This window comes from Gadus chalcogrammus, chromosome 11 (assembly GCF_026213295.1).
Source record: "Gadus chalcogrammus isolate NIFS_2021 chromosome 11, NIFS_Gcha_1.0, whole genome shotgun sequence".
Taxonomy (NCBI): domain Eukaryota; kingdom Metazoa; phylum Chordata; class Actinopteri; order Gadiformes; family Gadidae; genus Gadus; species Gadus chalcogrammus.
In genome coordinates this window covers 27,131,474-27,144,795 of record NC_079422.1, presented here as the reverse complement: position 1 = coordinate 27,144,795, position 13,322 = coordinate 27,131,474, and the positions used below count along the sequence as shown (strand labels likewise).

The window sequence follows — 13,322 nt, the reverse complement described above, 5'->3', positions numbered from 1 at the left end:
TGTGTGTGTGTGTGTGTGTGTGTGTGTGTGTGTGTGCGTGTGTTGCATTTACAGCAATGGCTATATTTGTAGATTCAGTACATCAACTGGTAATCATGTCTACCTCATGATACAAACTGATATTTGTTGCATTATTGTGTATAGAATGATTCTTAATGTAATGTCTTTGCTCTTTCAACGCCTGTCATTCGTGCTGTGATAGCCCAATTCCCTGTCCTGGTATGCCGATTACTGGGCAACACATCTAACGTCTGTGTTCTCTGTGAACAGGTGGAGATGGGAATGAAAAACCATGAAATCGTCCCGGTCAGTCTGCTGGCCTCCATCGCCAGCCTCAAGCACGGAGGCTGCAACAAGATCTTAAGAGAACTCGTGAAACACAAACTCCTGTCCTACGAACACACAAAGAGTAAGAGCGTTCACGTCATTCTGGAACCCTTCTCCTTGAATGTCCTTTCACACAAGAGGCTCAAGATGGACCAAATACGAAGAAGTGCAACTGAAGATATTGAATAGTTGTGTTGTTGTGTTCCTCAGCTGTGCACGGTTACCGGCTGAACTACGGGGGCTACGACTACCTGGCGCTGAAGACCTTCTGTGCCAGAGAGGTGCTGCTCTCTGTGGGCAACCAGATGGGCGTCGGGAAGGAGTCGGGTACGTCTAGAGATGCCGAACAGAGAGTTACAGTTTCACAATGATCAAGGCAATCCAACTAGGGCCGTTCAAGGGATTACTTAGCTGATAATCACTACAAATCAAATTATATTTCTAGATATTCTCCAGTTCTCTATATGATACAACAAACACACAATTGTTATTACAATGTCACTACAATGTCACAGATACAGTTTGACAACATTGTGTAGGAGACCTGGAAATCACTTCCCCACCCGTTCCCTCGTAGATATTTACATCGTCGCCAATCCTGAGGGGGAGCAGTACGCCATGAAGCTCCACAGACTGGGCAGAACGTCCTTCAGGAACATCAAGAACCAGAGGGATTACCACAAGCACAGGAAGAACATCTCCTGGCTCTACCTCTCCCGCCTCTCCGCCATGAAGGAGTACGCCTACATGAAGGTGAAGCACGGAGGAAGCATCTCATTCACTCCTTTTAGTTCGCCTTCTCCCAATCCCATCCCGTCCCTTCTGAGATTATCACCTCATGTATTCTTAGCTCTCGAATGTGTCTCTATGATGTCTCTGTTACTTTTATTCCAATCTTATTTCTTGATTTTTTTGTGTTGGTTCCCTTCGTAAGCGCCCTGTGTTAATGTTTGCCCTTTATCAAAAAGGTGGATTTTAGGAGGCAGCTGACATCTGAATCTGTTAGCGTTAATAATCTGTGTCTCGTCCCCAGGTGTTGTATGAGCGAGGCTTCCCTGTCCCCAGACCAGTGGACTACAACAGACACGCTGTGGTGATGGAGCTCATCAACGGATATCCAATGTGTGTAAACCAACAGCCGTGCATTTAAAACAACCCTTCTGTGCTTAAAGGGAAACTGGACCAGGTAGCATCTTATGTTAGATTAGAAGCAGCATAATAGTGTGGTACATCCTAGTGCTGTGTATGGAGCTGGGTCCAAATCTCAACTTAAATGAACAACATTTTAAAAACGTAGGATAACCTGTAAATAAGGACCTCTATGGCCCTCTATGGCTGAAGTTTTGGGTTGCCAATGTAAATCCAGGTTATTTACGGCCTTTCTCTTGATGTTTTGTCGCCCTCTAGGTGTCAGATCCGGGAGCTGCAGGATCCGCCCGGTCTCTACAGCGAGATCATGGAGCTCATTGTCAAGCTGGCCAATCACGGCCTCATCCACGGAGACTTCAACGAGTTCAACCTGATGTTGGACGACACCGACCATGTGACCATGATCGACTTCCCCCAGATGGTTTCCACGTCCCACTTCAACGCAGAGTGGTCCGTCCCGCCCTCATGACATCATTCATGTTCGCCCTATCGGGAGAGTGCGTGTGACCTCATGCCTCTCTCTTTGACGTTTTGGTTTGCAGGTACTTCGACCGAGATGTCAAGTGCATCCGAGATTACTTCGCAAAACGCTACCACTATGAGAGTGAGCTGTACCCGACCTTCAAAGACATCAGGTGACCAACTGACTGTAGCATGTGTTGTCTCTGCCTGTAAACCATTGTCTCGCTCTCTGTAAACCAGTGGCTCTGTCTGTAAACCAGTGGCTCTGTCTGTAAACCAGTGTCTCGCTGTAAACCAGTGTCTCTCTGCCTGTAAACCAGTCTCTCGCTCTCTGTAAATCAGTGGCTCTCTCTGTAAACCAGTGCCTCTCTCTCTGTAAACCAGTGTCTCTGTCTGTAAACCAGTGCCTCTGTCTCTAAACCAGTGCCTCTGTCTGTAAACCAGTGCCTCTGTCTGTAAACCAGTGCCTCCGTCTGTAAACCAGTGCCTCCGTCTGTAAACCAGTGTCTCCGTCTGTAAACCAGTGTCTCCGTCTGTAAACCAGTGTCTCCGTCTGTAAACCAGTGCCTCCGTCTGTAAACCAGTGCCTCCGTCTCTAAACCAGTGCCTCTGTCTCTAAACCAGTGTTTCTGTCTCTAAACCAGTGGTTTTAACCAAATGGGAACACCACTAACCCATCAGTTGTGTTCTGTGCTCTACAGGCGGTCCTGCTGTCTGGACGTGGAGATCTCAGCCAGCGGCTTCACCAAGGAGATGGAGAGGGACGGAGAGCTGCTGCACCCCGCCGGCCCCGAGAGCGAGGAGGACGACGAAGACGACGATGAGGAGGAGGAGGAGGAGGAGGAGGAGGAGGAGGAAGGGGACTCAGAGAATGGAGAGGTGCAAGGCGTCGACATGGAGGAGTACAAACACGTGATGCTGGAACTGGACGGGCTGAAACTGGAAGAGACACAGACGGACTCACGGGACGCAGAAGAGAAGGAGGGTGAGACTAGAGAAGAAGAGAAGGAGGGTGAGACCAGAGAAGAAGAGAAGGAGGCGGAACTGGTGACGGAGAAGAAGGCAGAGCTGGAAGTGGAACTGAAGGCGGAACTGAAGGCGGAACTGGCGGTCTGCAGCGCTGAAGAGGGCAGAGAAGAGTCTGGTGAGCATGATGGAGGAGGAGGAGGAGAAGGAGAAGAGGAGGAGGACCGGTGTCCAGAGCTGCTGGACCTGTCGGCCGCCAACAGAGAGTTCAAACCGTTCAGGTAACCGCTTGAAAACCCTCAATCTGCGTAACGTTCTGATTGACCTTAATAATTCAAATTTACAAATTATTAAAAGGTGTTTGCGCCCAGTCAATACCCTGAGGTCACCCACACGGACCTTCTTGTATTTGGTGCATGGGGACCGTGTTCTCCATCTACAGTAATTGTCGGTGTTGGGTTTGAATGCTGACCCGTGTGTCTCCCTCCTGCAGAGACGCAGACAGCATGCTGCACCTGAACGAGCACCGCAGGAGAACGGACAGCGAGGGCACCGTGGGCAGCGTGGGCAGCTGCTCCACCATACCGCCCGTGAGTCGGCACGCACACGCCGACGACACGCACAACCACACAACACGCTGACACGCACAACCACACAACACGCTGACACGCACACGCTGACACGCACAACCACACAACACGCTGACACGCACAACCACACAACACGCTGACACGCACAACCACACAACACGCTGACACGCACACGCTGACACGCACAACCACACAACACGCTGACACGCACAACCACACAACACGCTGACACGCACACGCTGACACGCACAACCACACAACACGCTGACACGCACAACCACACAACACGCTGACACGCACATCCACACAACACGTCTGGGGTGTGCGTGTGTCCACCTAGAGTTAGTAGCATCAAACTAGAACCGCTAAAAAAGGCCATCCATGACCCTAAGTGATCGTTACCATAGGAACCATCACCGGTGTGATGGTTCTGTAAAGGTGAAGGTGGTGATGGTTCCTGTAACACTGTATAAAGGTGGAGGTGTCTTTCTCTCTTGCAGGAGGTGGTGCGTCAGAAGGTGCGCCGCCAGCTGGGGAAGCAGCAGAAGTCGGCTCAGAGGAGGCGTCTGCAGAGGGGCGAGGCCAGCCTGCAGACCAAGGCCCGGAGGGAGACCGACAGCGTCATCAAGTCCAGCCTGGAGTGCGACTCCTTCTGGGGCTGAGGGGGTGGGGGTGGGGGGAGGGGGGGGACTGCGAGGACTGTGTCGTTGGGGTTCCGCTCCTGCTCGCTGGGTTGAGTCGGTATAGAGGTCGATCATTCAGCCGAGCCGGCCGGGAGGAACCCACCCGGGCCGGTGGGGGGCGGTGTGACGTCATATTAAAGACATGCGGAGGGGTTGTAAATAACTACCATTTATACAAATGTGGCCGCATGACAATAAATGAGTTGTGGTTTTAAATAAATAAAAATGTGTTACACTAAACGAAAGACTGTTCCTGTTGTGTGGCAAACATCTGACCTGGTTCTCCAGGGGGGGGGGACTCGTGTGGTTCCCCGACATGCATGCCAAGGTCGGCCCCTAGGAAACCTTTCATCTCAGCGAGATGCCGCCGGCACAAAGCTCCCCAACAATCTGACAAGCGTCTGAAAGGGAGGGCACCGCAACGCCGCAACGCCGCCACCTTTGCGACCAATCAACTCGCAGAAAGATTGACACGCCGACGCCATCGGCCCCAGAACGGGGCCCAAAGATATGCTGATTCCCTCCGGAGCGCGTCGGCGCACACACTGCGTAGCTCGGGACGGAGCCCGGGAGCTTAGGAACCAGCGCTCCTCTCTCACTGTGGTTCATTAACGTGTAAGAGGCTTTGAGAAGCAGCTGATTCAGAGCGGAACAATGACCATTCATACCTAGGGGCTGAATCGAGCTGCACCGCGGCCGGCCTCGCCGAGCAAAGGCGAGTGTGTGAACAGTCAACACCAGGCCCTGCCCCCCCCCAGCTCCTCCCCCTCTGTCCCACACCCCTATAGGAGGAGGAGCAGCAGTGGTCGTTGGAGGTATATTAACTAACGGTATGTCCGCTGGTGAACTGTTTATCATCAAGTAGCTTCATCACCCCGGGGCTAATGTGTTCCATGCTGAGGGTTCGTTTAACTGTGACTCGGCTCCGGGATTAGCCAGCTGCACACTGCAAAGGACGGACGGACGGACGGGGGGGGGGCGCAGGGGGGCCTGCATTCCAGTGGAAGACCTCAGAGTGTGTGCGTGTGTGTGTGTGTGTGTGTGGGAGAGTGCAAGCGAAAGACAAACGGGCGTTTGCCAGTGTGTATGTATGTGTAGAATGAGGGAGGGGGCCCTCGGAGCTAATTGGTAGAATGGGGGACAAAGGTGGTCCGCATTGCAGGAGAAGCCCCCGGGGAGACGTTCACACAGGAGAGGGGGGAGGCAGGGGGGAGAGAGGGGCTGACCAGGGAGAAGTTCACACAGAGAGGGGAGAGGGGGAGGAAGGGGGAGAGCGCGGCAGTTCAGGGAGACGTTCACACAGTGAGGGGGAGAGAGGGGAGGGGGTGGGATACAAGTTGAGGGCGAGCATCGAGGAGTCCAGAGGATTCGAGACCAGCCCCTCTGCCGCAGCAGTCCACCCCGGTCGGTAGGCGATGAGAGCTGCCCTCGCTCACCCTGCTGTGGACGCCCGACAGAGAGGAGAGGAGACGAGGTGAGGAGAGGAGGAGAGGGGACTGAGCCGGTCGGGACGCGGCCGTGAGAGCAGTCATGAGGAAGGCCGGAGCAGCGAGGGTGAGCTCGGAGGAGATGCAGGAGAACATCATGATGTCCCACCTGCTGAAGAGCGAGAGCGGCAACTCCCCTCAAGACCGTGAGTACGCCGTGAGTACACCGTGAGTACGCCGTGAGTACACCGTGAGTACACCGTGAGTACACCGTGAGTACGCCGCGACGGCCAGAGAGGCTGCTCACGACCCAGTGGAGGAGGGATGGCAACAATAACAGAGAGGGAGGCCCATCGAGCACCCGATCAAGCACTGTGTTGTTTCACCTTGTTATTACATCCAGGGCCGTCGGAGTTGGGGTGTAAGGTGGACAGGCTTGGGGGGCCCATGGGAAGTTTCGAATTATTATAAAAAAAGAATTAAGTATTTTTTGACTGTTGACTAAGTGTCATGTCATTCGGGGCCATCAGGACTTCTTGTATAGGGCCCAGAATTTGGTGCTACGCCCCTGATTACATCATACCTTACGTTGTTTGAAATATGTTTTCTCATTTTCCTATAAAGAAATATTGAATTGATTCTTGTAGTTCTTTGGATGAGCCTCATAGGTATGCTTATATCAAGGTTGTGGTTTGGGTGAGCTTGTTCTCAGGTTGAATGTGTCTCACGGTCAAATTGCTCGAAGGCTCGGGAAACGCTGACCTAAGCACGGGTGATGGTGTCTCCCCTCTGGACTAACCTCTGTTCAAACAAACCCTCCGGAGAACGTTGTTCCACTGAAACTTTATCGCCCCACACACACTGAACAACATTAACACTAATTCCCATAAACACAGGAACAAAGGCTGTGACTGCAGATCATGTGTCATAATGAAAATAGTTTCACTTCTTATGTTGTTACTGTTTGAATTTAGTGCAGGAGACTTAGCAGTGAGGCTGAGAATATTACATGGAAAATAATGTTCATTACAAAATATTGTTAATATCTAAACAATACATATTCTGGAAATAAAAATCCTGATAAATTTGATCTCCCATTACACTAGACTGTCACTCTCAACGTTGAAGTTTTTGTCAGTACTATTTTTAAGTTCCAGGACGTACAACATACAACAAGTGTGTAAGGGGGGGGGGGGGGGAGTCCTGGTGAGCTCTGAACAGGTTAGTTTTGAGTCTTTTGCGGAAGCTTGTGAGCGACTCTGCGGTCGTGACGTCGGCAGGGAGCTCGTTTCACCACTGCGCTGCCAAACTGCAAACAATCCCAAACATCCCATTGGTCCTCACTCTGAGCTCCGCCCCTCTAGTGAACGTGGTGGCCATGCCTCCCATTGGTCCTCACTCTAAGCTCCGCCCCTCCAGTGAACGTGGTGGCCATGCCTCCCATTGGTCCTCACTCTAAGCTCCGCCCCTCCAGTGAACGTGGTGGCCATGCCTCCCATTGGTCCTCACTCTAAGCTCCGCCCCTCCAGTGAACGTGGTGGCCATGCCTCCCATTGGTCCTCACTCTAAGCTCCGCCCCTCCAGTGAACGTGGTGGCCATGCCTCCCATTGGTCCTCACTCTAAGCTCCGCCCCTCCAGTGAACGTGGTGGCCATGCCTCCCATTGGTCCTCACTCTAAGCTCCGCTCCTCCAGTGAACGTGGTGGCCATGCCTCCCATTGGTCCTCACTCTAAGCTCCGCCCCTCCAGTGAACGTGGTGGCCATGCCTCACATTGGTCCTCACTCTAAGCTCCGCCCCTCCAGTGAACGTGGTGGCCATGCCTCCCATTGGTCCTCACTCTAAGCTCCGCCCCTCCAGTGAACGTGGTGGCCATGCCTCCCATTGGTCCTCACTCTAAGCTCCGCCCCTCCAGTGAACGTGGTGGCCATGCTGCACCACTTCTGGCAGAAGAAGCAGAGCGTCCCGCTGACGGAGGGGGGGGCGGAGGACCCCCGGGCGGAGCAGGGCCCCCTGCTGCTGCTGTACGAGTCGGCCCCCACGCCCGGCCCGCCCTACGTCTGCTACGTCACCCTGCCGGGCGGGAGCTGCTTCGGGAACTACAGGGTAAGTTCACTGACACCACCCAATGCCTGTTATCATCCTCTCCCTCTCTCTCCTCCTCCCCTCCCTCCCCTCTCTATCTCCTCCTCCCCTCCACCTCTCTCTTCTCTCTCTCCTCTCTTTCTCCTCCACTCTCTCTCTCCTCTCTGTCTCTCCCCCTCCTCTCTCTCTCTCTCTCTCTCTCTCTCTCTCTCTCTCTCTCTCTCTCTCTCTCTCTCTCTCTCTCTCTCTCTCTCTCTCTCTCTCTCTCTCACCTTTCTCTGTTTAGGTGTGTAAGTGTGCAGAGGACACATACACACACACACACACACACACACACACACACACACACACACACACACTGATCCATATACACACACACATAGACACATGCAGTCACACAAACCATATACACCAATACACACACACAGACAAACACACACACACAAACACACACACACACACAATCGCACACACACACGCACACAGATACATAGCCCGATCCCATATGAAGTCACACACATCAAAGGTTGGGCTGTTTGCTAAAGCCTCATCTTAACCCAGGCTACCCCAGTTCAGGGCAGATTATTATTGGTTCACTACGGCTCTGATCTCCTGAGCTAATCTGGTTCCTAATTGAACTGATCCCATGATCACCACTTGTGAACTTGCAGAAGTGTGCAGTCAGTGTAATGTTACGAATACATCTCCTGAACCTTGTCACATCCAACCTGGAAACCTGCTTCTTTCTCACCGGCGTTTCAATCAAACAGACCATCTGCCTTTCTCTTCTATCTACTCTTCTCATTGTTTAACGTTGTCTCTCATATATTATGCCATCATTATTTTAATGCTGTGCAGCACTTTGGTCAACCCAAGTTGTTAGAATGTTCTTTGTAAATACTTTTACGTTTCATCCTCTCCTCCTTCCTCCTCCTCCTCCTCTCTCTCTCTCTCTCTCTCTCTCTCTCTCTCTCTCTCTCTCTCTCTCTCTCTCTCTCTCTCTCTCTCTCTCTCTCTCCCTCTGTCTCTGTCTCTGTGTCTGTCTCTCTCTCCTCTCTCTGTCTCTTTCTCTCTCTTTCTCTCTCCTCTCTCCTCCACCCCTCCTCCCCCCTCCCTCCCCCTCCTCCCCCCAGGTGTGTGAGACCCAGGCGGAGGCCCGTCGGGACGCGGCCCGCGTGGCGCTGATGAACTCCCTGATGAACGAGCTGCCGTCGCGCCACATCAGCCCCCCCTTCATCTCCCAGAGCCTGAGGCAGGCGGCGGCCGACAGCGCCGTGAGCCCCCCCACGCCACACGCACGCACGCACGCACACGCACATACGCACAGACACACGCACGCACATACGCACTCACACACACATGCACCCAAGCACGCTCACACACGCACGCACTCAAGCACGCACACACACACACACACACGCACGCACGCACAGACACAGGCACGCACATACGCACTCACACACGCATGCACTCACGCATGTAGGCACGCACTCAATCACTCACTCACATACGTATGCACGCACTCACTCACTCACACACGCACACACATGAGTCCAGGGGGGGTCAATAGTAAGATTCTTGTAAGCAAAGAGAGGGGGACGGCTGGCCAGCATATAGTTTTTCTAGAATTGATCAGTAATAGGATGTGCTTTTATTAATTATCATCATTATCGACATCATTATAACGCAGCAATTTACCACAGATATGTCCAGGTTATTTTAAGCTACGAGCTAGTTGAAGTTGTACTAATCTTGGGCTACATCGATGAGGTTACATCTTGTTTCTACTCTGTGATTTCCGAGGTCATCTGACGCTAAGTGTGCCCCTCTCTCAGGTCTCTTTGGAGGACGCGTGTGACCCAGGCACCAGCATCGGCACCTACAGCCTGCTGCTCCACTCCTGCAGGGGGCGCACCATGCTGGAGTTCCAGGTAGAGATCCTCAGCGCAGCCCCTCGCGGCCTCGCCTCCACCTCGGCCCTGCTCACGTCGCCCGCCGTCATGTGGAACTCTGGTAGCACTCCAAGGACACCCAGACCTTGTGACCAGTCACACGGCTGAGTCAACGTGTTTGAGTTAATAATCAAGTTAATAATTGGGAACAACGTGGGTTGTATATTGTAAATAAGGCGTTAAATGGAGTGTGACGGACAACATGACTGAATGGATCGTCCAAGGAGCTCACGAACCACTTCAGTGCCACGTGGTTTCACTCTCCTGGCCTCTCAGTATATTTAATGTCTCTCTTCCTCTATTTGTTGAATCTGAGTGCGAGTGCCTCCATGTTTAACTTTAGAGGAGGCACCTCTGATGGAGTCAGGGGCGTGGAGAACCTCCTGCCTCACAGGGGAACACAAACACATCTGCTCGCCGTGTGTATTCACCTCGCCGTGTGTATTGACCTGAGGAAGCAGCTTAATTATCACCGCTGTACCCTAAAGCAAGACGGGCCAAGATAAACACTGTTAGACATCACTAGAGGTGCATTCAAATCCTGTCATTACACCCACATGTGCACTCACGAGTGTGCGGACCGAAAAAACACACACACAAGCACGCACACACACACACACACACACACACACACACACACACACGTTAGACATGATTTAAGGATTTAGAAAATGAATGGACAGGTAAATATGACAAACATAATGGCAGGGACAGTTAATCCAGAAATTATAGTTGTTTAAACCTTAATATCATGCTCGACAGTGTTATGGCCAGCACTTGGGACAGCTAAGCCTACCAGGTGTGTGAATATTTAGAATATCTTTTCAAACTAATCAAGCACAAGTCTTGGCTGTGAGTTAATACTTAATCTTTGTCAGGGCTAAAGTAACATAGTTTACACAGTTTACAATCCAAATCTTTACTCTAAAGAAACCCCTTCCTTTGTACTCTCAACCTCTCTCCTCCTCTCTCTTTCTCCCCCTCTCTCTCTCGCTATCCCTCTCTTTCTCTCTCTCTTTCTCCCCCTTTCTCTCTCTCTCTCTCCCCCCTCCGCCCTCCCTCCCCCCTCCCCTCCATCCCTCCCCCCCTCCCTCCCTCTCTCCCCCCTCTCCCTCCCCCCTCCCTCCCTCCCTCCCCCTCTCCCCCCCCCCCCCCTCCCTCCTCCCCCCCCCCCCCCCTCCCCCCCTCCTCCCTCCTCCCTCCCCCCCCCCCACCTCTCCCTGTATAGGAGATGATGACAGTGTTCCAGCTGTTGCACTGGAACGGGACCCTGAAGTCCCTGAAGGACCAGCAGTGCTCCCGAAGGGTACGTCCTCCGCCCCCCTCAGCCCACCGGGCCCCATAAGGCCGGGGTTAACTTCCACACTTGTATGGAATAAACGTTTAAATAAAGTCAATAAGACTACTCTTTTCGTTCTGTATTTGAATATGGAATCATAGGGGTTGTTTCTGCTTCCTCTCTCAGAGTGTGATTTGTTCATGTTTTTGTAAACAGCGCAAAATAATTAGGTTTTCTGTTCTGCATTTGAACATTGAACCAATCATTACTCAAAATGAACCCCCTGCTTTTCCACTCTCACCCTCTATCCCTCTCCCTCTCTCACTCCTCTTTCTCCCTCCCTCCCTCCCTCCCTCCCTCCCCTCCCTCTCTCCTCCCTCCCTCCCTCTCTCTCTCCCCTCTCTCGCTCCTCACTCTCTTTCTCTCTCTTTTTCTCTCTCTCTCTCTTTGACTCCCTCACCCTCTATATCTATCACTGACTCTCTCTCTCTCTCTCTCCTCTCTCTCTCTCTCTCTCTCTCTCTCTTCTCTCTCTCCTCTCCTCCTCTCCTCTCTCCTCCCTCCCTCTCTCTCTCTCTCTCCTCCCTCCCTCTCTCTCCCCTCCCTCCCTCCCTCTCTCACTTCCTCCCTCTCTTCCTCCCTCCCTCCCTGTCTCTCTCTCTCCCTTCCTCTCTCTCCCTTCCTCCCTCTCCCTCCCCCTCTCCCTCCCTCTCTCCCTCCCTCTCCCTCTCTCTCCCTCCCCTCTCCCTCCCTCCCCTCCTCCCTCCCTCCCTCTCTTTCCCCTCCCTCCCCCTCCCCCTCCCTCCCCCTCCCCCTCCCTCTCCCTCCCTCCCTCAGAGTGTGATCTCGTACTTCTCCGAGCGGGGCCTGGACGAGTCCCTCCGCAGCAGCATGGCGCTGGACTGGCTGGAGCGGGAGCGCCGGGCGGCCGGGCGGCTGGCGGAGCAGCTCGCCGTGGCCCAGCGGGAGCTGGTGCTAGCGCGCCGCCGCGGCGTCGAGCTGCGCTTCTACAAGGAGAAGACGGAGATCCTCAGCCTGGCACTGAGCCAGGCCTACACCCACCACCCGCACCACCACCACCACCACCCTCAGCACCACCAGGACCACCAGCAATACCCGGACCACCCGGACCCGTACGCGCCGTCCCCCGGACACGAGAGAGCCGGCTACGCCCGTGAGGAGGAGCTCCACCTCCGTCCGCCCCCCATATACGAGACGGTGACCCTGCCCTGGACCACGCCCCCCGGGAGCCCCTCCCCCAGCCTCCGCTAAAACACCTGACCGCTGACCTTTGACATTTAACCTTTGACTCTGGCCCCAGGGTGAACTGTGACACGCCCCGAGACACGCCCCGAGACACGCCCCGAGACACGCCCCCGAGACACGCCCCCCGAGACACGCCCCGAGACACGCCCCGAGACACGCCCCGAGACACGCCCGAGACACGCCCACGAGACACGCCCTGGCATCCTGGGAGCAGACCAAGAGGAAGCAGACCAAGAGGAAGCAGACCGAGAGGAAGCAGGCTGAGAGGAAGCAGACCGAGAGGAAGCAGGCTGAGAGGAAGCAGACCGAGAGGAAGCAGACTGAGAGGAAGGAGACTGAGGAAGCAGGAAGCAGACCGAGAGGAAGCAAGCTGAGAGGAAGCCGACCGAGAGGAAGCAGGCTGAGAGGAAGCAGACTGAGAGGAAGCAGACCGAGAGGAAGCAGACGGAGAGGAAGCAGACCGAGAGGAAGCAGACCGAGAGGAAGGAGACCGAGAGGAAGGAGACCGAGAGGAAGGAGACCGAGAGGAAGGAGACTGAGAGGAAGGAGACTGAGGAAGCAGACCGAGAGGAAGGAGACTGAGGAAGCAGGAAGCAGACTGAGAGGAAGCAGACTGAGAGGAAGCAGGCCGAGAGGAAGCAGACCGAGAGGAAGGAGACTGAGAGGAAGGAGACTGAGAGGAAGGAGACTGAGGAAGCAGACCGAGAGGAAGGAGACTGAGGAAGCAGGAAGCAGACTGAGAGGAAGCAGACCGAGAGGAAGCAGGCTGAGAGGAAGCAGACTGAGAAGAAGCAGGAAGCAGACTGAGAGGAAGCAGACTGAGAGGAAGCAGACGTAGATGAACGAGTTCTGAGTTATGCAATAGAGAACTGCATACAATGTGAAGTATTAAATAAGATCAAATACATTTTGAGTGGCTGTCATGTGGGTACCAGTGTTTATTTTATCTTATTCATCTAAATTAAACATTGGCTTACTGATTCAACATCACATGACCAGCTTTGATAACACAATTAGTCCGGCCTTATGACCCACATCAGATAAACCTCAGTGGGATGCTTCTGCCTTCATAGTTTTCCTTTTGAAAGACACATTGTTTGAGACGATGGATGAGTTTATAAAGGGAAATATAAATAT

General features: G+C 53.4%; 2 protein-coding genes across 2 annotated transcripts in view; both read left to right on the top strand.

Moving 5' to 3' along the window:
- riok2 (RIO kinase 2 (yeast)) overlaps positions 1-4,156 on the top strand; it is a 4,668-nt gene extending 512 nt beyond the window's left edge. The window contains exons 2-10 of the mRNA XM_056602632.1: positions 271-409; positions 538-654; positions 905-1,080; positions 1,361-1,449; positions 1,735-1,926; positions 2,019-2,111; positions 2,640-3,185; positions 3,398-3,494; positions 3,995-4,156. Of these exons, the coding sequence (XP_056458607.1) occupies positions 271-409; positions 538-654; positions 905-1,080; positions 1,361-1,449; positions 1,735-1,926; positions 2,019-2,111; positions 2,640-3,185; positions 3,398-3,494; positions 3,995-4,156 (1,611 nt within the window). The remainder of the gene's footprint in view (positions 1-270; positions 410-537; positions 655-904; positions 1,081-1,360; positions 1,450-1,734; positions 1,927-2,018; positions 2,112-2,639; positions 3,186-3,397; positions 3,495-3,994) is intronic.
- Positions 4,157-5,707: 1,551 nt separating this feature from the next.
- Positions 5,708-12,767, top strand: LOC130392385 (protein limb expression 1 homolog). The gene is made up of 8 exons (XM_056602869.1): positions 5,708-5,810; positions 7,519-7,709; positions 8,822-8,962; positions 9,524-9,619; positions 10,869-10,946; positions 11,757-12,137; positions 12,400-12,528; positions 12,585-12,767. The coding sequence occupies exons 1-8, from the start codon at positions 5,708-5,710 to the stop codon at positions 12,765-12,767; spliced, it is 1,302 nt and encodes a 433-aa protein (XP_056458844.1).
- The last annotated feature ends 555 nt before the right edge of the window (positions 12,768-13,322 follow it).

Coding starts and splice junctions, on each gene's coding strand:
- LOC130392385 (XM_056602869.1), top strand. CDS start 5,708: ATGAGGAAGGCCGGAGCAGCGAGGGTGAGCTCGGAGGAGATGCAGGAG. Junction 10,947..11,756: donor ACCAGCAGTGCTCCCGAAGG/GTACGTCCTCCG, acceptor TCCCTCCCTCAG/AGTGTGATCTCGTACTTCTC. Junction 12,138..12,399: donor CGCCCCCCATATACGAGACG/GTGACCCTGCCC, acceptor TCCTGGGAGCAG/ACCAAGAGGAAGCAGACCAA.